This window comes from Lepidochelys kempii, chromosome 1 (assembly GCF_965140265.1).
Source record: "Lepidochelys kempii isolate rLepKem1 chromosome 1, rLepKem1.hap2, whole genome shotgun sequence".
NCBI classification, from domain to species: Eukaryota; Metazoa; Chordata; order Testudines; family Cheloniidae; genus Lepidochelys; species Lepidochelys kempii.
In genome coordinates, this window is record NC_133256.1 from 230,651,335 (window position 1) to 230,673,001 (window position 21,667).

Consider the following 21,667-nt stretch of genomic DNA (forward strand, 5'->3'; position numbering starts at 1 on the left):
AGCCCGTTCAGCTCACCGCAGCAGTTATGACCATTGTAAACACCTTGTGCGTTATCGTGCAGTGTATGCAGAACCAGCACCTGAAAAACCAGGCAAGGAGGTGACGGCAGCGCAGTGATGAGGACATGAATACACTTTTCTCTAAAACTGTGTTACCCCGCAATTTGGAGATCATGGTGTTACTGGGGCAGGCTCATGACGTGGAACGCCGATTCTGGGCCCGGGAAACAAGCACAGAGTGGTGGGACCACATAGTGTTGCAGGTCTGGGATGATTCCCAATGGCTCTGAAACTTTTGCATGAGTAAGGGCACTTTCATGGAACTTTGTGACTTGTTTTCCCCTGCCCTGAAGTGCAAGAATACCAAGATGAGAGCAGCCCTCACAGTTCACAAGAGAGTGGCAATAGCCCTGTGGAAGCTTGTAACGCCAGACAGCTACTGGTCAGTCGGTAATCAATTTGGAGTGGGCAAATCTACTGTGGGGGTTGCTGTGATGCAAGTAGCCAACGCAATCATTGAGCTGCTGCTGTCAAAGGTAGTGACTCTGGGAAATGTGCAGGTCATATTAGATGGCTTTGCTGCAATGGGATTCCCTAACTGTGGTGGGGCTATAGACGGAACGCATATCCCTATCTTGGGACCGGACCACCAGGGCAGCCAGTACATAAGCCTCAAGGGGTACTTTTCAATGGTGCTGCAAGTTTCACCAACATCAACATGGGATGGCCGGGAAAGGTTCATGACGCTCGCGTCTTCAGGAACTCTGGTCTGTTTAAATGGCTGCAGGAAGGGATTTACTTCCCAGACCAGAAAATAACTGTTGGGGATGTTGAAATGCCTATAGTTATCCTTGGGGACCCAGCCTACCCCTTAATGCCCTGGCTCTTGAAGCCGTACACAGGCACCTGGACAGTAGTCAGGAGCTGTTCAACTATAGGCTGAGCAAGTACAGAATGGTGGTAGAGTGTGCATTTGAATGTTTAAAGGGTCGCTGGCGCAGTTTACTGACTTGGCTAGACCTCAGTGAAACCAATATTCTCATTGTTATTACTGTTTGCTGTGTGCTCCACAATCTCTGTGAGAGTAAGGGGGAGACGCTTATGGCGGGGTGGGAGGTTGATGCAAATTGCCTGGCCGCTGAATATGTGCAGCCAGACACCAGGGCAGTTAGAAGAGCACAGGAGGGCGCGGTACGCATCAGAGAAGCTTTGAAAACCAGTTTCATGACTGGTCAGGGTACTGTGTGACACTTCTGTTTGTTCCTCCTTGATGAAAACCCACCCCCTTGGTTGCCTCTAAATTCACTGTAAGCCACCCACCCTCCACCCTTCAATCACAGCTTGCTTGCAAAGGAAATAAAGTCACTATCCTTTAAAAAACATGTATTCTTTATTAATTGATTATAAAAATAGGGAGATAACTCACAAGGTAGCCCAGGTGGGGTGTTGGAGGAGGGGAGGAGGGAAGGAAAAAAGGAAAAGGCCACTTTAAAACATGTTGAATGCCAGCCTTCTGTTGCTTAGGCTGTCCACTGGGGAGGAGTGGTTGGGTGCCAGGAGCCTCCCTCCCCGTGTTCTTGGATGTCTGGGTGAGGAGGCTATGGAACTTGGAGAGGACAGAGGGCGGTTAAGCAGGGGCTGCAGCAGAAGTCTGTGATCCTGCTGCTGTTCATGAACCTCCGCCAGACGCCACAGCATGTCCGTTTGATCCCGCAGTAGCCCCAGTGTTGCCTCATGCCTCCTCTGATCTTTCTGCCGTCACCTCTCCTCACATTCATTGGCCACTGACCTGTACTCTGCTATTGTGTCCCTCCACACAGCTCTGTCAGTGCCAGATGACTGCATGAGCTCAGAGAACATGTCATTGTGCGTGCGGTTTTTTTGCCGCCTTATCTGAGATAGCCTTTGGGATGGAGGAGGGAGGCTTGAAACATTTGCAGCTGCTGGAGGAAAAAAAAGGGAGTGAAGTATTTAAAAAGATACATTTGACAGAACAATGGCTATACTCTTCCACAGTGAACAACAGTGTTTACATTACATAGCACATGTGATTTTGGTACAAGGTCGAATTTTGCATCTTATATTGAGTGCCTACGGCTTTGGTGTTAGAGATCACACACGCAGGGCCGGGCAACAGAATTCGGCTTGCAGGAGGCCACGGTAAGCCATAGTCTTTTGGCTTCTGCAACCTTCATAACAGCAGCCCCCTCCTTTCCCATACCAAGCAAAGCATGTTGAGTTGGCCATTTAGTGCTGCAGTTTTCCTGGTAACGTGCAGCAGCAGACACCAAACTAACCCCTCCCCCCATCTAATTCTCTCGGATGATCGCTTTTCCCCTCCCCCCACCGCCTGGCTGGTATCAGGGAAGATCCCTGCTAGCCAAACGCGAACAGCTCAGCGTCAGTGCCGCTCCCACCCCTCCCCCGCGTGGCTAACTGCGGGGAGGATTTCTTTTCAGCCACAGTCAAACAGCCCAGTAGGAACGGGCACCTCTGAATGTCCCCTTAATTAAATTCCCCTATTTCAACCAGGTTACCATGAACGATATCACTCTCCTGAGGATAACACAGAGAGATAAAGAATGGATGTTGCTTGAATGCCAGCAAACACCGGGACCATACACTGCCAGGCTTTGTCATGCAATGATACCAGATTACTTGCTACTAGCATGGCGTGGTAAAGTGTCTTACCATGGAGGATGGAATAAGGCTGCTGTCCCCAGAAACCTTCTGCAAAGGCTTTTAGAGTACCTCCAGGAGAGCTTCATGGAGATGTTCCTGGAGGATTTCCGCTCCATCCCCAGACACGTTAACAGACTTTTCCAGTAGCAATACTGGCCACGAATGCATCCCAAGTCCTCAGGGGTACTTAATCATTAAAAAACACTTGCTTTTATAACACGTATTATATTTAAAGAGGTACAGTCACCAGGCGTCCCTTCTCCAGCTTCGTTGGGTTGGGAGGGTATTTCAGTCAGGGTGATAAAAGATCCTGGCTGTCGGGGAGAACGGTGTGCTGTGTGCTCTCCCCACGCTCGTCCTCCTTCTCCTCATCTGCAAAATCCTCAGCCATGGCAGAGAGTACCCCATCATCGGAGTCCACGGACAGGGGTGGGGTAGTGGTGGCGGCCCCCCCTAGAATTGCATGCAGCTCAGCGTAGAAGCGGCATGTCTGGGGCTCTGTCCCGTAGCATCTGTTTGATTCTTTGGTTTTCTGGTACGCTTGTCTGAGCTCCTTAAGTTTCACGCGGCACTGTGTTGCATCCCTGATGTAGCCTCTGTCCCTCATAGCCTCTGAGATTTTTTGAAATGTTTTGGCATTTCGTCTTTTGGAATGTAGTTCTGATAACATGGATTCCTCTTCCCATACAGCGATCAGATCCAGTACCTCCCGTTTGGTCCATGCTGGAGCTCTTTTTTGATTCTGGGACTGCATGGTTACCTGTGCTGATGAGCTCTGCATGGTCACCTGTGCTGATGAGCTCGCCTGGCCAAACAGGAAATGAGATTCAAAAGTTCCTGGGGCTTTTCCTGTACACCTGGCCAGTGCATCCGAGTTCAGAGTACTGTCCAAAGCGGTCACAATGGTGCACTGTGGGATAGCTCCCGGAGGCCAATACCTTCGAATTGCGTCCACACTAACCCTTATTCGAAATGGTGATGACGATTTCAGTGCTAATCCCCTCATTGGGGAGGAGTACAGAAATCAGTTTTAAGAGCCCTTTATGTTGAAAAAATGGCTTCGTTGTGTGGACGGGTGCAGTGTTAATTCGGATTTAATGCTGCTAAATCTGACATAAACTCGTAGTGTAGACCAGGTCTTAAACACTGGCCTAAATTTAAGTGCATGAACAATCCCATTGACATCAGCGGGACTCCTCATGTACATCGCTTTATGCACATGCTTGTCTGTTTTGCTGCATTGGACCAGAGTGCTTAGCACTTTGCAGGTTGAAGACCAGAGAACATGATCCACCACCTTTTCTCATGTTGAGTAGAGGGGAAGCTTTGCAGTCTTTACTACAGTGGATACCACCAGGCACCTTCTGTAATTGAAATAAATAAATCTGTCTACTATATATTTACTCAAAGGAACTATTCCATCTCTTGAATTGGTTACTCATTTAAAAACAATATAAATATGTTTTTTTTAAAGGCTGAAGAGGGGAACCTTGAGATGTGTTTATCCAAGAGAGGCCTTCTGTGATGTTATAAATATGTATGATGTCTTAAAGAGCCTGAAAACATACTGTACTTATCTTTAGGTTAAATATCCAGTTTATAATTACAGGCTTCCTTGAATGACGTAAAAAAATGAAGTTTAAAATTAGAAATCTTTTGGCATATGCATTGCCAGTAAACAGATACAGCTGGCTTTCACAATAAAACACATGAGGAAATGAGGGCATCCAGTTCAAGCAAAGAAAGCCAGTGCCATGACAGCCTTCTCCAAGGAGGAAATTATTTTCATGCATGAGCAACTGCCTATAAACACGGCCGGGATAAATTTAGCGTAAATGTTGTCTCATTCAACCAAAAGTATTAAAACTCTGGGGGCGTTGGCGTGGTCTAGTGGGGAGGGCACAGGACTGGTCTGGCAGCATTAGAAGTGTGTTTTATTCCCAGCTCTGTCATTGACCTTGAACAAATCACTTAACTACTCTGTGTCTCTGTTTCCTCTCCTACTCTTCATCTGCTTAGACTAGAAGCTGTCCTGAAGGGAGACTGTTTCTTAATATGTGCCTATACAGAGCCTACCACAGTGGGACTGATCTCAGTTTTGGCTTCTAGGCAGTAATAATATAAAAAAAATAAATAAAATAATAATGAAATGTAATATTCGAGAACGCTGACCAGATATGCAGGATAAGTTTTTTCACCATTGGATCTTTTCTGGTAAATAGTTGCTTCCGTTTCTTAGCGCATTATGTTTACACTACACACCATGTCTACATTACAGACCTTTTAGTGGCCCATCTGTATCGCGGCAGCTGTGCCTCTGTAAGGTCTCCTGTGTAGCTAGCTGCTCTATGCCTGCGGGAGAGAGCTCTCCCACTGGCATAATTAAACCACACCTAAGAAGCAGCGAGAGAACATCTCCCGCTGACATAGCACTGTGCGCACCAGCGCTTTGGTCGATGAAACGTTTGTCGGTCAGAGGGGTGTTTTTTCACACCCCTGACCAACAAAAGTTTTACCAAGAAAAGTGCTAGTGTAGACATAGCCTCAGAAAGGTATGTACCCCCTATAATGCTGCATCTAGTGGTGTAAATTTTCCATAACAAAGAGAGTCTGTAAGGCTCCAAATAAGGCAGCACAAAACTCTTTCTCCTGGTGGAGGATGGGAAAAGCTCTCTGTTTGGTTCATGTAAGTTCCTTCAGTAGTTCCTGCGCATAAAACATGTGACTTATCACAATATCGGAGAATCTCTGGCCCCAGTCCTGCACACACTTAATGCATGTGCTTCACTTTACGGGCTTGACTAGTTTCCCTGAAATCCGCTTGAAGTGAGACACCTGCATAAGTGTTTGCAGGATCAAGGTCTGTGCTGATTATCTTTTCTGTGGGTGAGTATGATGCTGTTAATGAAATGGAACAGTGTTATTCCACCTGGTGGGAGGGCCTAATCTTAGGTCTGCCCAGCTGTGGAGGAAGGTGCACTTAGGGTAAGGTAGCTGTGGAGTACACCCAGGTCAGTGTAGATAACTGGCTGTACTCCAGCTATGGAAGCTCATCCTTTCAACTTGTCAGGGTGGTAGAAACTCCACAAGATGAATACAGTCTGTAGGCCAAACTAACTCAGAAGTTGTTGTGCCTGAGATATTACCAAAGTACTGAGCATGAGGCTATACCAGGGTGGTGACCTGCTCCGGGGCTGAAAGGGCTTGAAACCAGCCCTGGGAGAGTGCTGGGGATGCGAGAGGGCTACTGCTGAAGAAAGCAGCAAGCCTCAGCTGATTGGGGAAGGCAGCCATAGCTGGGGCCATACCCCAATCAGTTTGCCGCTGGCCCTATAAAAGGCCAGTGAGCCAGGTTCTTAGGACTCTCTCTCTAGCTTTTGAGAGGGAAGGACCTGGCTGTCTGGGAACTGAGCAGGGACCTGAGGTAGGGGAGTGCTGGGGGAAAGGCAAGAGGGGCTAGGGAGCTCCAGCCTGACAACCCCCCCAGGCTGCAGGGCCTTGTGCTTTGCAGCCCCAGGTGCTGGGGCTGCAAAGGGGCAGCCTGGGGCTAGGCAGAGGCAGCAGGTCCTACCCCCCGTTGCCAACAATGAGTGGTCATTACAGGCTGCAGTCGGCCCCAGTGAGCAGGGGCTAAATGATGACTGGCAGTAGGCACTGAGGCAAGGTGGGATTAGGGGGCTGGGAGTTCCCCAGGGAGGGGAGACCCAGAGACTGAGGGGATACTGCTGGGGCAGAACCCCCAGACAAAACAGCACTGGAGCCCAGAAGGGACAAGGGGGGCCAGCGGTGGTGACAACACCGGCCTGCAGAGGGCGCTCTGGAGCTGGAAAATGAGCTAATTCCCAGACAGTCAGTAGGAGGTGTCGCTGGGGTGAGTCGCGCATTGCTACAGAGGCCCAGGAAGAAAACAGACATTTGTGTCCAAAAAGTCTTTATATGTGTAAGCCCTGGATTTTCTTAGTTGATCCATCACCCTGTTGACTGTCACCATGCCATGAGAGCTACATTTTGTGAAAGTTTGTCATTGTGTGAATATTACCTCTTCAGTCTATGTTTGTTACATCCACACAGCTTGTATCATTCTCTTGTCACAGATGAATGTCCCCCCAGCTCAGTGATCTTTGTGTTTACTGAAATACCAGTATAGTTCTGTGGCTGATGGCACAGCACCTTGAGAATCAGATCATATTTTAGTTGCTGAAGCCTCACTTTGAGTTTGTTTAGAAGAGAGTTTGGTACTAGCTCTTGCATGAAGAAGCTAATAAGACCTAGAATAGCTGCTCAGCAATGTTAGAGGCAAAATGCTAGAATAATCAAGAAACAATTAGAAATATCCCTGAGGGAACAGGAGTACCATGAAAGGACACGATTCAATGAGACAAATGACCTTTACTTGTTTCCAACAAAATCTTACGTTCTATTTTTTTTCCCCTTACTACTTATGGGGTTAGCAAATACAGCCATAAATCTGTATGCGTGAGACATTAAGTAAGTGATTGCTCCAGTACCACAGTGCTAAAAGAAGCAATGTGGGGCCGTATTTGGATGGCCAAGCTAATAGAGTTGAGCTCTCAAAGAATCTATTCTTTAATAGTGCATTTTTCAAAGGCAACCTATTGTTGGTAACTGCTCACAAGCATGGAATGATGACATAACCATCTTCCGAACATTTAATGCCCTGACATGATGTAGGGCATTGTGGGAATGAAATGACAGACCAGGACTGCTGCTTTCTAACGGGGCCTGTGAGTTCTTGTGACTGTGGACAGAAATCCGGCTGCAGACAGGCATTTTGGGCTTTGTGTCAGTGATGTTCCCTTCTCCACATTCTGCTGATTCCCGAAAACCAAGTGAGCTGGCGTAAGCACTGCAGAAAAAAACCCGACAGAGTCAAGTGAAAGGAATTTCTTAGTGACTAATGTATGCTTAGCATGTTTGTTTTATTTAAAGCATTTTTCTCCCTCCCTGCCCCCCGGCAAATATATCTAAATTAATGAGATTAACAGAAATAATAATAATTCACAATCAAGTAAAAAGGCTGTACAAAAACCAACATTTCCATTTTGTGCAGACATTTATAGTTTATACCACTAATTAAATCTTCCTCCTACAATATAAATTGGAAGATGGAGACTATAGTTGTAACTGGAGTTCACCAAATATCAAACTCCTTTCCCTCACTGTGAAGCATAGCTTCACTTTCTCAGCAAGGAGTTCGTGGTATGGCTGTTGTACCCTACTAGCTGAAGGCCAGGGTGCAGATGGGCCCTCACTCTTCTCTTCTCCAATCAGGACTTCAGCTGCTTCAACTCTTGGAGAGAAACCAGGGCTGCTTTCATACTAAAGAAACAGCCAGTTATCTTCAAAGGGTAGGTATCATGTGTTTTCCCTGCTAAACTGACTATGCTTAGCCCAGTGCTAAGCCTCTGAGCATGCCCTGTATAAACTAGTTGTATATAAAAGAGGCAGTGTTGCCTACTGGATAGAGCATCAGATTGGACTGAATACACCTGGGTTCTGTTTCTGATTCTGCCACTTGTCTGCTGGGTGACCTCTGGCAAGTCACTTTAACCTCCCTGTGACTCTGTTTCTCCACCTTTAAAGTAGGGGATAATGATACCGATCTCATTTGTAAAGCATTTGTGATCCACTGATGAAAAGCACCATATAAGAGCTAGGCATTATTATTATTTATTACATGTTTTCAGAAACTTGAGCAGATGCTGACAGCGCACCTGCAGTTAATAAAAAATGCTATGCTATTCCTCCTGACTCCTGAGCATTAATTAAGCATTACAGCTATGCCAAGGGGCTAAGGAAGTAGAAAGCCCCCATAAGAGCTGTTACTAGCTGTTTGTGTGTGGTGATTGACACTCTGGTTGAAATGGAAAGTGAGATATACCTCTCTGCAGACAAGGAGAGTACAAAAATCCATAAGATCTATTGTCTGTGAGAGCTTCTTTTGATAGGTAAAGTAATTGGATTTAAACATCATGTAGAGAATTGATTTGGATGACATGGTGCTTACCAGAACTAACTCACCAATGTAGACATGGACAAGTCACAAGGAGTGCTGTGTTTATCAAAATCAACTCCCCGCAGTCCTATTTAAATAGGCTGAGGTTTCTCTGTGAACATATAGACTTGGCTTTGCTACTGATGTTACCATCACTGCTTTGTAGGGTTTAAGGCATCGTTGTCTTTCCCCACTTGTCATAGGTCATACAAAACTGTGGTACCAGAGGTTTGTGTTATCTTACCCTGCTGCTACCAGTACTCAGACCTGTTGATAACTAAATACATCTATACTCCATGTAATTGTTTGTTTGTCTGTACCAGAGCTATAGTTTCTTTTGTAAGGGATTGAGCCAAAGTTCATTGAAGTCAATGAGAGCCTTTCCATTGTTTTCAGTGGACTTTGCATCAAGTTCTAAACCCAGATTTCATTAGTGTCTGCCCAGAATGCTACCACTAGGTTCTCAAAGAGAAATGCTATTTTAATGAACTTGTTTTGTAAATAATTTCAGTAAATTTAGGATCCGTTGATTTCCCTGTTCCTTTGACTAGATATTGAAAGCTAAAGGAAGAGCCAGAGTCGGCTACTTCTCTTGCATTTGCCACTGACTATCACAGACAAGTGCTCGCTTAAAAAGAAAAGTCCACAGTATCATCATCTGGACAGAATGAATTCCTGCAGGTCTGTGAATAAAAAGGAATAAGGCAAAATGTGAATTTTGAGCTCCTCTGCCTCCCTGAAATGAACTCTGACTACATCCCTGTAGGTATCTGTGCACGTTTGTTAATTGGGTCTGCAAGCGTCTCTTTTTTTTTATTCATTGGATTGTCTATTGCAGTAGTGCTTAGTGATGTATATGGGATTTACTCTTATACTTCAGTGGATCTATGTTGGACCGTATGACAGGCTTTTAGTGGGGACCTCTCTTGTTTAACTATTGCTGAACAAGTAGGGATAGGCTCAAATGAAAACCTTTTAATCCAAACACCCTTGAACTCAGGTGGGGAGAGGGACTGGGAGGATGTCTTGGAAATTGGACCTGGGTCTAAATTTTGTAGCTTTGCCCCTCCCTGTAATCAATTGAGCAGCTGATTCATCCCATACCATTTGACTGCATTGTATCACGGTTTGTGTGGTACATCAGTTGTGTTTCCTATCTTTCCAAAAATAGACTTACAAAGCTGTGTGAGAAGAGAGAGCTCCACAATTGCCCTGGATGTGACATGTTTTCGATCGATCTACAGTACTTGAGTCATGAAATTCCACTGGTCCTGTGGGAAGAAAATGTCTTTTACGGGAATTCACTGGTATTCAGTGGGATTATCCCAGCAGAGCAAGAACTTTCCTGCAGGGCAGATGAAATGTAATTATATCCCGTAGATCTTCCTATGGATGCCTATGGATATGTCTCTCTATGTGTATGTGTATCTGTCTTCCTACCTGCTCAGATAAAACAGCAACTCCGAGATGGACATTGATCCTTGCTGCATTGAACTATATTGGAAACTCTGAGCGACTTTTGCATTTGGTTACAGGCACCAGAGTAGTGAAGTTGCAGCAGAACCAGGCTTCAGCAGAGGCTGTACAAGCCCACCCAGAACCCTTGGTAATTACTCGGGGAGTTAAGCTTGAGCTGAAACTCAGCTTGCTGTGGCATTGCTGCTCCAGGACCTGAGCTGGCCAGATCAAAGCTAGCTCTGGTATGTCTACACGAGCCGCCATCGCACCTTGTGATTGTAGTGCAGATGCATCCAAAACACTTGTGTTCACGGGCCTAGTTTTGAGAGTGTTTGAGCTGAGCTGCGGTTACAGATAGAGAGCCAAGCAAAGCTTAGAAGTTCTGCTTCCTGTGTGGCTTTGGATTAATTCAAAATTGAAGCAAAAGGGATATAGTCTGCAACTATAGAAATGGTTCACATTGAAACCCCTTGAATTGAATCCAACACATTGCACATGAGGGGTACATTCTAGTGTGTTGTGCACTAACTGGCCCATGTGGTCCCAGCTGGTGTGCACTAAAAGTTCCCTAGTGGGCATGAATGTAAGCCCTTTTCACACAGTCCTCTGTTAACATGCACTAGGGAACTTTTAGTGCACACCAGCAGGTTCCACGTGGGCCAGTTTGGATATGTCTACACTGCTGACTCGGGCTCACAGTGCTCTGGCTAAGGGGCTGTTTAATTGCTGTGTAGACTTCTGGGCTTGGGGTAGAGACAACGTTCTAGGACCCTCCTGCCTCACAGGGTCCTAGAAACAGAAATCTACACTGCAGTGAAATAGCCCCACAACTGGGAGCCCAAGTCAGCTGGCATGGGTCGGCAGCAGGTTTTTATTTGCTGTGTAGCGATACCCTTAGTGCACAGCACACTAGTGCATGCTAGAATTGACACCCCGCTAGTGTGGACTAAGACACTGTGTAGACAAGTCCTTAGGCTTCTTTTATTTTTATCCTCCCTTGCTTATTATTTCCTTCTCAATCATCACCTAGGTCTTTGTTTTGCACACGGGTGGGAGGGGGAGGAATTGAAGTACCATGTCTTGGCAACTTTTTCACATGCTGAGCAGCATGGTTTTATTTTCCCTGTTTGTCATAACTCCACTGTTTCAGTTTCAAAAATGCAATCTCCACAATGACCTTGATTTAATATGAGGAATAAAAGGAGTTTGTTTCATCATAAAAAGACATTGCGTTCTCTATCTGTCTTTTTAATTGGTTTAATTGCATAGAACACTTCATTTAATTCATGCTGAATGCCATAAGTGGGGGAGGGAACACCTCGCCAACTAGTGCACTGTGTATGGGGCCATCTCTTATTTAGGAAGTGGAATCAAAAAGATACAAATAATAAAAGCCCACTAAGCTGTGCAAAACCATATTTTCTTTTAAAAAATTGTTCCAAGTAGTCATTACAAAAGCAACACACCACAAAACTCCATAAATAAAGAAATTATGACATGGCAGCAGGCCCAGCACTGTAAAACTATCTTCTGGGGTTAGATAAACATGGAGAGCCAGATTCTCAGCTGGTGTAAATCAGCATAGCTATTGAAGTCAGTGCAACAAGGCTCATTTACACCACCTGGGGATCTGGCTCAAAATGTGTCTGTGCCTGTTTTGTTCTGTTGATCTTTGTAGATACAACAAGCGTAACAGTCTTAGGACTTGTTTTTTATATATGCTGAATGACTAGGAGCTCCTTAAGCCAAGGCACTAAGATGCAGTCTTAAGGTACATAACTATGAGCTTTATTTATCATGTCTGCACTGCCTGAGGATTTACACACAGTAGACTACACTAAAATCCTTTCTCAACATACACTGCACTTATTAAAAACCTGGGATGGATTCTCTGGGAAGAAATCTTTCCTTGGGCTGTTCCAAAAGCCTCCTCTGGAATCTGAAAGAGTTGGTCTAGAGGCCTTAGAGTACCAAAACAGCTTTAGGGCACGTCTACAAATCCAGTGAAGTGGGTTTTAGCCCACAAAAGCTTATGCTCAAATAAATTGGTTAGTCTCTAAGGTGCCACAAGTACTCCTGTTCTTTTTGCGGATACAGACTAACACGGCTGCTACTCTGAAATCTACAAATTTACAGTAGCTCTTCTAGTGAAGATGCTCTAAGCTGATGGGAGAGAGCTCTCCTGTTAACTTCATAACTCTACCTCTGCGAGAGGCAGCAGCTACATCAGCGGGAGCGCTTAGGTTAGTATAATTATGTCACTCAGGGGTGTGGATTATTCACACCCCTGAGTGACTCAGCTATACTGAAGTAATTTTGTAGTGTAGACTGGCTTAGTGTTTGCATCATTTTAACACACTGAAAATTCATTGAGTACGCTCTTTCCCTAACCCAAACACAGTAACCTCTTTCCTCCTACCCCCAGTGGCAGAAAGGTGAAGATTCCCGCAGGTCATTCTGGGAGTTGCAGCTTTCTGACCCTTTGCAACCAAGAACAGCTGACCACGAGCTTAGTACAAAATAGCGACCAACATAATCTGCATGCAGGTGAACAAAGTTAGGTGGTTTGGTTTCACAAAATATCATTGGTCACTTCTTGGTTTTCCCAACTAAAAGCAAATTAGTTCAGACCAGGATCCTGTTTTAACCACATTTCTGAAGCTATGTATTGCGGGGGGTTGGGGGGCAGGGGGAGTGGTCAGATGCATGGTTTTGGCTTTGGATCATCTTTTCCATGAACTCTCAGCAACTCAAAACTCACTCTTTACATCAGTTTTTGTAATGCAGAAAGTCATCTAATAATTTAATGCAATGTCCTTTGGGTCTTATTTCTTCATGGCTTGCCTTTGACTTCAACTGGCGCAGGATCCATTCCATAACGCATAGTAATTCCAGGACTATTTGGTTTATAGAGAATAATTTTAAAAGTAATCATCCTTTTTTAAGGGAGTTGCAGGTCTTCCACACCTCAAAAATAAGGCAGAATTTGTCTCAAATTGCGGACCCAAAATTAAGGCACCAAAAGTGAGTGAACATTTATGAAAATGTGGCTGTGTATAAGTTAAAAAGACACCATCTGCCATTTCACGATAGTATTTGAAATCCAACAATGTTCTCTGCCCATGTTGATGTTTTTGTAGGTTAATTTTTCATCATGATTATACTCTCCCTAATGTCTTTGCACAGCAGTATAATTGTTAAATCATAGCTCTGATTAAGGGTCAATCATTATAGTTAGTCTGAAAAATAACTGAGCTTTAGTTGCAGTTTTAAAAATATATCTGGTTTAGTTGGAAAACAAAAATGTTTTAGCCCAGATTTTATTATGTTTTTTTTTTTTTTTGACCCTGGCTGGCTAATATTCAACAATGCTTGCTTCGACTTGAGTGCCTGAAGGCATAACCTTTCCTGCATTTTATGACTTGGTTTGTTATTTCCTCTAGGAAAAACAAATACTGCGTTAAGTTACATCCTGGAGTGGGTTACCTGCAAACTTGAACTCTGATCCATTCTAGCAGCACATGTGATTGCAACACTGGCATTTGAGAAAGAAAAAAGTCCTGGGTAGTTCAGACAGCAGAAGTAGGAGCAGAGTTGCAGACTTTTTTTTTTTCCCCCATGCAATCTGAAGATCTTCTTGGTTTCTCCCAAATCCCATTATATTTATACATATCACTTCATGTAAATCTGTTTAGTTATGGCTAGTTTAACTAAATCGCCTCTTGTATTTTTAATTGGATACTATCTTCTCTTCCAGCTTTAATTAAAATATTGTAGTGTTATGTGCTGTTAAGCAGTGGGTCTATTCCTCACTAGAGGTAAATGTATTTGAATGGTTGGTTGAAGAAGGCCCTATATCATATAACCCAATTTATCAGAAGGGTTTTGGAGACATTGGGTACCTTCACAAAAACAAGGCAGCTGGTGAGTGGGGGGAAGCAATGCGTGGTGAGGTTGCTGGTTGCAGAAATGACCCACCATCAGTTAACCACAGGCTGCTAAATTGGGTTATATGGTGTAAGATTGTAAATCATTTGCAATGAGGGCTGTAAAGCAATTTAAAAAACTAATTGTGATTAATCACACTGTTAAAGAATAATAGAATACCATTTATTTAAATATTTTTGGATGTTTTCTACATTTTCAAATATATTGATTTTCATTACCACAAAGAATACAAAGTGTACAATGCTCACTTTATATTTTTGATTACAAATATTTTCACTGTAAATAACAAAAGAAATATTTTTCAGTTCACCTAATACAAGTACTGTGGTGCAATCTCTTTAACATGAAAGTTGAACTTACAAATGTAGAATTATGTACAAAAAAAACCTGCAGTCAAAAATAAAACAATGTAAAATTTTAGAGCCTATATGTCCAGTCAGTCCTACTTCCTGTTCAGCCAATCACTCAGAAAACAAGTTTGTTTACATTTTCAGGAGATAATGCTGCCCACTTCTTGTTTACAATGTCACCTGAAAGTGACAACAGGTGTTTGCATGGCACTGTTGTAGCCGGTGTCACAAGATATTTACGTGCCAGATGTGCTAAACATTCATATGCCCATTCATGTCTTCCAACAGTGGCTAATGCCAGATGCTTCGGAGGGAACAAACAGAACAGGGAGTGATCCATTCCCAGCTTCCGGCAGAAAGGACACCCCTGAAATTGGGGTGGGGCAGTAACCCAAGGATCTGTGAGATTAGAACCTAGGTCTATAGAGCCTAGGACAGCTGATATTCCCATATCACCACCAGGAGGCCCTACTACTTTGAAAGTCAAAGCATCTTGAGGGTGATTGTTACCCTTCAGTGGCTAGCCTACAGGGCATGTAAACCCTAATGCTGCTACCATGGAGGTAGGTTCTCCTTTAGTTCCAGTGAAAGGTGTATGCCTTTCTGAAAGAGTTTTCGTCTCGCCAATGACCATGAAGTCTTATGTGGTTCCAGTGTGTACAATATCTGCGGACTGTCAAGTGCATGCTGCTGTGGAATACCTCTTCTAGCCCTGGTCTACACTAGGACTTTAGTAGCGTTAACAATTTAGCAGCGTTAAATCGATGTAAACCTGCACCGATCCACACGATGAAGCCCTTTATTTCGACTTAAAGGGCTCTTAAAATCGATTTCCTTACTCCACCCCTGACAAGTGGATTAGCGCTTAAACCGGCCTTGCCGGGTTGAATTTGGGGTATTGTGGACACAATTTAACGGTATTGGCCTCCGGGAGCTATCCCAGAGTGCTCCATTGTGACCGCTCTGGACAGCACTCTCAACTCAGATGCACTGGCCAGGTAGACAGGAAAAGGCCCACGAACTTTTGAATTTCAAAAGTTTGGCCAACGTGGCAAGCTGCAGGTGACCATGCAGAGCTCATCAGCAGAGGTGACCATGATGGAATCCCAGAATAGCAAAAGAGCTCCAGCATGGACTGAACGGGAGGTACGGGATCTGATTGCTGTATGGGGAGAGGAATCCGTGCTATCAGAACTCCGTTCCAGTTTTTGAAATGCCAAAACCTTTGTGAAAATCTCCCAGAGCATGAAGGACAGAGGCCATAACAGGGACCCAAAGCAGTGCCGCGTGAAACTTAAGGAGCTGAGGCAAGCCTACCAGAAAACCAGAGAAGCGAATGGCCGCTCCGGGTCAGAGCCCCAAACATGTCACTTCTATGATGAGCTGCATGCCATTTTAGGGGGTTCAACCACCACTACCACAGCCGTGTTGTTTGACTCCTTCAATGGAGATGGAGGCAACACGGAAGCAGGTTTTGGGGATGAAGAAGATAGCTCACAGCAAGCAAGCACAGAAACAGGTTTTCCCGACAGCCAGGAACTGTGTCTCACCCTGGACCTGGAGCCAGTACCTCCCGAACCCACCCAAGACTGCCTCCTGGACCCGGCATGCAGAGAAGGGACATCCGGTGAGTGTACCTTTTAAAATACTATACATGGTTTAAAAGCAAGCATATGAAAGGATTAATTTGCCCTGGCATTCGCGGCTCTCCTGGATGTACTCCCAAAGCCTTTGCAAAAGGCTTCTGGGGAGGGCAGCCTTATTGCGTCCTCCATGGTAGGACAGTTTACCACTCCAGACCAGTAACACGTACTCGGGAATCATTGTACAACAAAGCATTGCAGTGTATGTTTGCTGGCGTTCAAACAACATCCGTTCTTTATCTCTCTGTGTTATCCTCAGGAGAGTGAGATATCATTCATGGTCACCTGGTTGAAATAGAGTGCTTTTCTTCAGGGGACACTCAGAGGAACCTATTCCTGCTGGGCTGTTTGCCTGTGGCTAAACAGAAATGTTCCCCGCTGTTAGCCACAGGGAGGGGGGAGGCAAAATGCAACCTTGTAATGAAAGCACATGTGCTATGTATGTAATGTTAACAGCAAGGTTTACCCTGAAAGAGTGTAGCCACTTTTATAAAATGTGTCTTTTTAAATACTGCTGTCCCTTTTTTTTTCCTCCACCAGCTGCATGTGTTTCAATGATCACAGGATCTTCTCCTTCCCAGAGCCTAGTGAAGATTAGAAAGAAAAAAAAACGCACTCGTGATGAAATGTTCTCTGAGCTCATGCTGTCCTCCCACACTGACAAAGCACAGACGAATGCGTGGAGGCAAATAATGTCAGAGTGCAGGAAAGCACAAAATGACCGGGAGGAGAGGTGGCAGGCTGAAGAGGGTAAGTGGCGGGCTGAAGACAGGTCTGAAGCTCAAATGTGGCGGCAGCATGATGAGAGGAGGCAGGATTCAATGCTGAGGCTGCTGGAGGATCAAACCAGTATGCTCCAGTGTATGGTTGAGCTGCAGCAAAGGCAGCTGGAGCACAGACTGCCACTACAGCCCCTGTGTAACCAACTGCCCTCCTCCCCAAGTTCCATAGCCTCCACACCCAGATGCCCAAGAACACGGTGCGGGGGCCTCCGGCCAACCAGCCACTCCACCACAGAGGATTGCCCAAAAAACAGAAGGCTGGCATTCAATAAATTCTAAAGTTGTAAACTTTTAAAATGCTGTGTGGCATTTTCCTTCCCTCCTCCACCACCCCTCCTGGGCTACCTTGGTAATCATCCCCTTATTTGTGTGATGAATGATTAAAGAATGCATGAATGTGAAGCAACAATGACTTTATTGCCTCTGCAAGCAGTGATCGAAGGGAGGAGGGAAGGGTGGTTAGCTTACAGGGAAGTAGAGTGAACCAAGGGGCGGGGGGTTTCATCAAGGAGAAACAAACAGAACTTTCACACCGTAGCCTGGCCAGTCATGAAACTGGTTTTCAAAGCTTCTCTGATGCGTACCGCGCCCTCCTGTGCTCTTCTAACTGCCCTGGTGTCTGGCTGCGCGTAACCAGCAGCCAGGTGATTTGCCTCGACCTCCCACCCCGCCATAAACGTCTCCCCCTTACTCTCACAGATATTGTGGAGCACACAGCAAGCAGTAATAACAGTGGGAATATTGGTTTCGCTGAGGTCTAAGCGAGTCAGTAAACTGCACCAACGCGCCTTTAAACGTCCAAATGCACATTCTACCACCATTCTGCACTTGCTCAGCCTGTAGTTGAACAGCTCCTGACTACTGCCCAGGGTGCCTGTGTATGGCTTCATGAGCCATGGCATTAAGGGGTAGGCTGGGTCCCCAAGGATACATATAGGCATTTCAACATCCCCAACAGTTATTTTCTGGTCTGGGAATAAAGTCCCTTCCTGCAGCTTTTGAAACAGACCAGAATTCCTGAAGATGCGAGCGTCATGTACCTTTCCCAGCCATCCCACATTGATGTTGGTGAAACGTCTCTTGTGATCCACCAGAGCTTGCAGCACTATTGAAAAGTACCCCTTGTGGTTTATGTACTCGGCGGCTTGGTGCTCCGGTGCCAAGATAGGGATATGGGTTCCGTCTATGGCCCCATCACAGTTGGGGAATCCCATTGCAGCAAAGCCATCCACTATGACCTGCACATTTCCCAGGGTCACTACCCTTGGTATCAGCAGATCTTTGATTGCATGGGCTACTTGCATCACAGCAGCCCCCACAGTAGATTTGCCCACTCCAAATTGATTCCCAACTGCCCAGTAGCTGTCTGACCTTGCAAGCTTCCACAGGGCTATCACCACTCACTTCTCAACTGTGAGGGCTGCTCTCATCTTGGTATTCATGCGCTTCAGGGCAGGGAAAAGCAAGTCACAAAGTTCCATGAAAGTGCCCTTACTCATGCAAAAGTTTCGCAGCCACTGGGAATCGTCCCAGACCTGCAACACTATGCGGTCCCACCAGTCTGTGCTTGTTTTCTGAGCCCAGAATTGGCATTCCACAGCATGAACCTGCCCCATTAGCACCATGATGCATCTGTGTCCATGTCCTGATCACTCATGTGACCGCGCTGACGTCGCCTCCTTGCCAGGTATCGCTCTGCCAGGTTCTGGTGCTGCATATACTGCTGGATAATGCGTGTGGTGTTTAATGTGCTCCTAATTGCCAAAGTGAGCTGAGCGGCATCCATGCTTGCCTTGGTATGGCGTCCGTACAGAAAAAAGGCGCGGAACGATTATCTGCCGTTGCTCTGATGGAGGGAGGGGCGACTGACGACTTGGCTTACAGGGTTGGCTTACAGGGAATTAAAATCAACAAACGGGGTGGCTTTACATCAATGAGTATTTCAGGCAGGACTTCACGGAGGGTTCCAATAAGAAATGGTGCACCTAAGTAATTGTTCTTATTGGAACAAGCAGGTTGGTCTGGCCTCTGATTGATACATGGCTAGATTTACCTCGCTGCACCTTCTCTGTGAGTTACTGCAGTATGACGTAGAGGAATGAGTCCCCTAGACGGGGCAGCAGGGGAAGCAAATGAGTACAAAACAAATCTGGTCTATTTCTTGTTTTGATCCACTCCATCTATCTTTTACATCTTTGGCTGGCAGCAGACGGGTGCAGAAGGACTGCAAGTCATCCACATCTCATGGCTGCTCGGCAGAAGACGGTGCAGTAGGACTGCTAGCCATCCTCATCTCTTGCCTGCCTGGCAGAAGATGGTACAGTAGGACTGCTAGCAATCTGTATCACCTGCCTGCTCACCATAAGATGGTTCAATAGGACTGACTGCAGGACTAAAGAGAATGACCTGGTCAAGTCACTCCAAATTTAGTCCCTGCGCCCATGTCTGCCCAGGCGCTCCTGGCCAACGTGGCCAGGAGCACCTCGGACATGATGATGACGGCTACCAGTCATACTGTACTGTCTGCTGCCACAAGGCAATGGGTTGATGCTGCTGTGTAGCAATGCAGTACCACGTCTGCCAGCACCCAGGAGTCATAGGGTGACAGTTACCTGAGCAGGCTCCATGCTTGCCGTGGTATGGCGTCTGCACAGGTAACTCAGGAAAAAAGGCGCGAAACGATTGTCTGCCCTTGCTTTCACGGAGGGAGGGAAGGAATGGGGACCTGACGATATGTACCCAGAACCACCCGCAGCAATGTTTTAGCCCCATCAGGCATTGGGTCTCAACCCAGAGACTGCGGGAACCGTGGGATAGCTACCCACAGTGCAACACTCTGGAAGTCGACTCTAGCCTCGGTACTGTGGAAGTGCTCCGCCGAGTTAATGCACTTAATGCACTTAGAGCATTTTCTGTGGGGACACACACACTCGAATATATAAAACCGATTTCTAAAAAAACGACTTCTATAAATTCAACCTAATTTCGTAGTGTAGACATACCCCTAGACTCTGAGGTCAGAAGGGATCATTGTGATCATGTAGTCTGACCGCCTGCACATTGCAGGCTACAGAACCTCACCCCCCACCACGCCTGTAATAGACCCATAACTAGGGCCCTACCAAATTCATGGCCATGAAAAATGTGTGTCAGACCATGAAATGTGGTCTTCCCCTGTGAAATCTGGTCTTTTGTGTGTGTCAAGGTTCCTCCCCCACTCTGAACTCTAGGGTACAGATGTGGGGACCTGCATGAAAACCTCCTAAGCTTATCTTTACCAGCTTAGGTCAAAAACTTCCCCAAGGTACAAAATATTCCACCCTTTGTCCTTGGATTGGCCGCTACCACCACCAAACAAATACTGGTTACTGGGGAAGAGCTGTTTGGAAACGTCTTTCCCCCCAAAATACTTCCCAAAACCTTGTACCCCACTTCCTGGACAAGGTTTGGTAAAAAGCCTCACCAATTTGCCTAGGTGACTACAGACCCAGACCCTTGGATCTTAAGAACAATGAACAATCCTCCCAACACTTGCACCCCCCCCCTTTCCTGGGACATGTTGGATAAAAAGCCTCACCAATTTGCATAGGTGACCACAGACCCAAACCCTGGGACCTGAGAACAATGAAAAAGCATTCAGTTTTCTTACAAGAAGATTTTTAATAGAAATAGGAGTAAATAGAAGTAAAGAAATCTGTAAAATGTACCCCTCTGTAAAATCACGATGGTAGATACCTTACAGGGTAATTAGATTCAAAACATAGAGAATCCCTCTAGGCAAAACCTTAAGTTACAAAAAAGATACACAGACAGAAATAGTTATTCTATTCAGCACAATTCTTTTCTCAGCCATTTAAAGAAATCATAATCTAACACATACCTAGCTAGATTACTTACTAAAAGTTCTAAGATTCCATTCCTGGTCTATCCCCAGCAAAAGCAGCATATCGAAAGACAGAGACCCTTTGTTTCTCTCCCTCCTCCCAGCTTTTGAAAGTATCTTGTCTCCTCATTGGTCATTTTGGTCAGGTGCCAGCGAGGTTACCTTTAGCTTCTTAACCCTTTACAGGTGAGAGGAGTTTTCCTCTGGCCAGGAGGGATTTTAAAGGGGTTTACTCTTCCCTTTATATTTATGACAGTGTGCTTTTACCCTATACTATACAGATTTCATGGGGGAGACCAACGTTTCTCAAACTGGGGGTTCTGACCCAAAAGGGATTTCCAAGATTATTTTAGGGCAGTTGTGGTATTGACTCCCTTACTTCACCCAGCTCTGAAGGCAGTGCCCTGCCAGAAGCAGTGCAGAAGTAAGGGTGGCAATACCATACCAGGTCATCCTTAATTTTGCTCATGGCGGTGCTACCTTCAGAGCTGGGCTCCAGGCCAGCAGCTGCCGCTCTCCAGCTGCCCAGCTCTGAAGGCAACGTCGCTGCCAGCAGCAGTGCAGAAGTAAGGGTAGCAGTACCACAAACCCCACCACCACTTACAATAACCTTGTGACTCCCCCACAACTCCTTTTTGTGTCAAGACCCCTACAATTACAACACAATGAAATTTCAGATTTAAATAGCTGAAATCATGACATTTACAATTTTTAAAATCCTATGACTGTGAAATTGTTCAAAGTCCTGATGGCTCAGACTGACCATCTGGTTTAGAACATTACCAACATTTTTTTCAAAGTCCCTTGTTCTTTTCATGACCCTGTTACTGCCACTGTGGGAGACACAAATGCTATTTATATATGGAACAGGGTTTTTAATCTGTGTGTGGGGGAGGTGGCACTGA

General features: G+C 45.5%; 2 protein-coding genes and 1 pseudogene across 13 annotated transcripts in view; 2 read left to right on the forward strand and 1 right to left on the reverse strand.

Annotated features, from left to right (window-relative positions):
* LMNTD1 (lamin tail domain containing 1) overlaps positions 1-21,667 on the forward strand; it is a 295,913-nt gene that overhangs the window by 111,395 nt on the left and 162,851 nt on the right. The gene's annotated exons all lie outside the window — the stretch shown is intronic.
* LOC140906161 (uncharacterized) lies at positions 1,489-3,528 on the reverse strand (annotated as a pseudogene).
* On the forward strand, positions 14,862-17,176 carry LOC140900472 (uncharacterized). Its single transcript, XM_073317800.1, has 2 exons — positions 14,862-16,081; positions 16,638-17,176. Exons 1-2 carry the CDS (start codon positions 15,700-15,702, stop codon positions 17,156-17,158), a joined length of 903 nt encoding a protein of 300 aa, XP_073173901.1. The 5' UTR covers positions 14,862-15,699; the 3' UTR covers positions 17,159-17,176.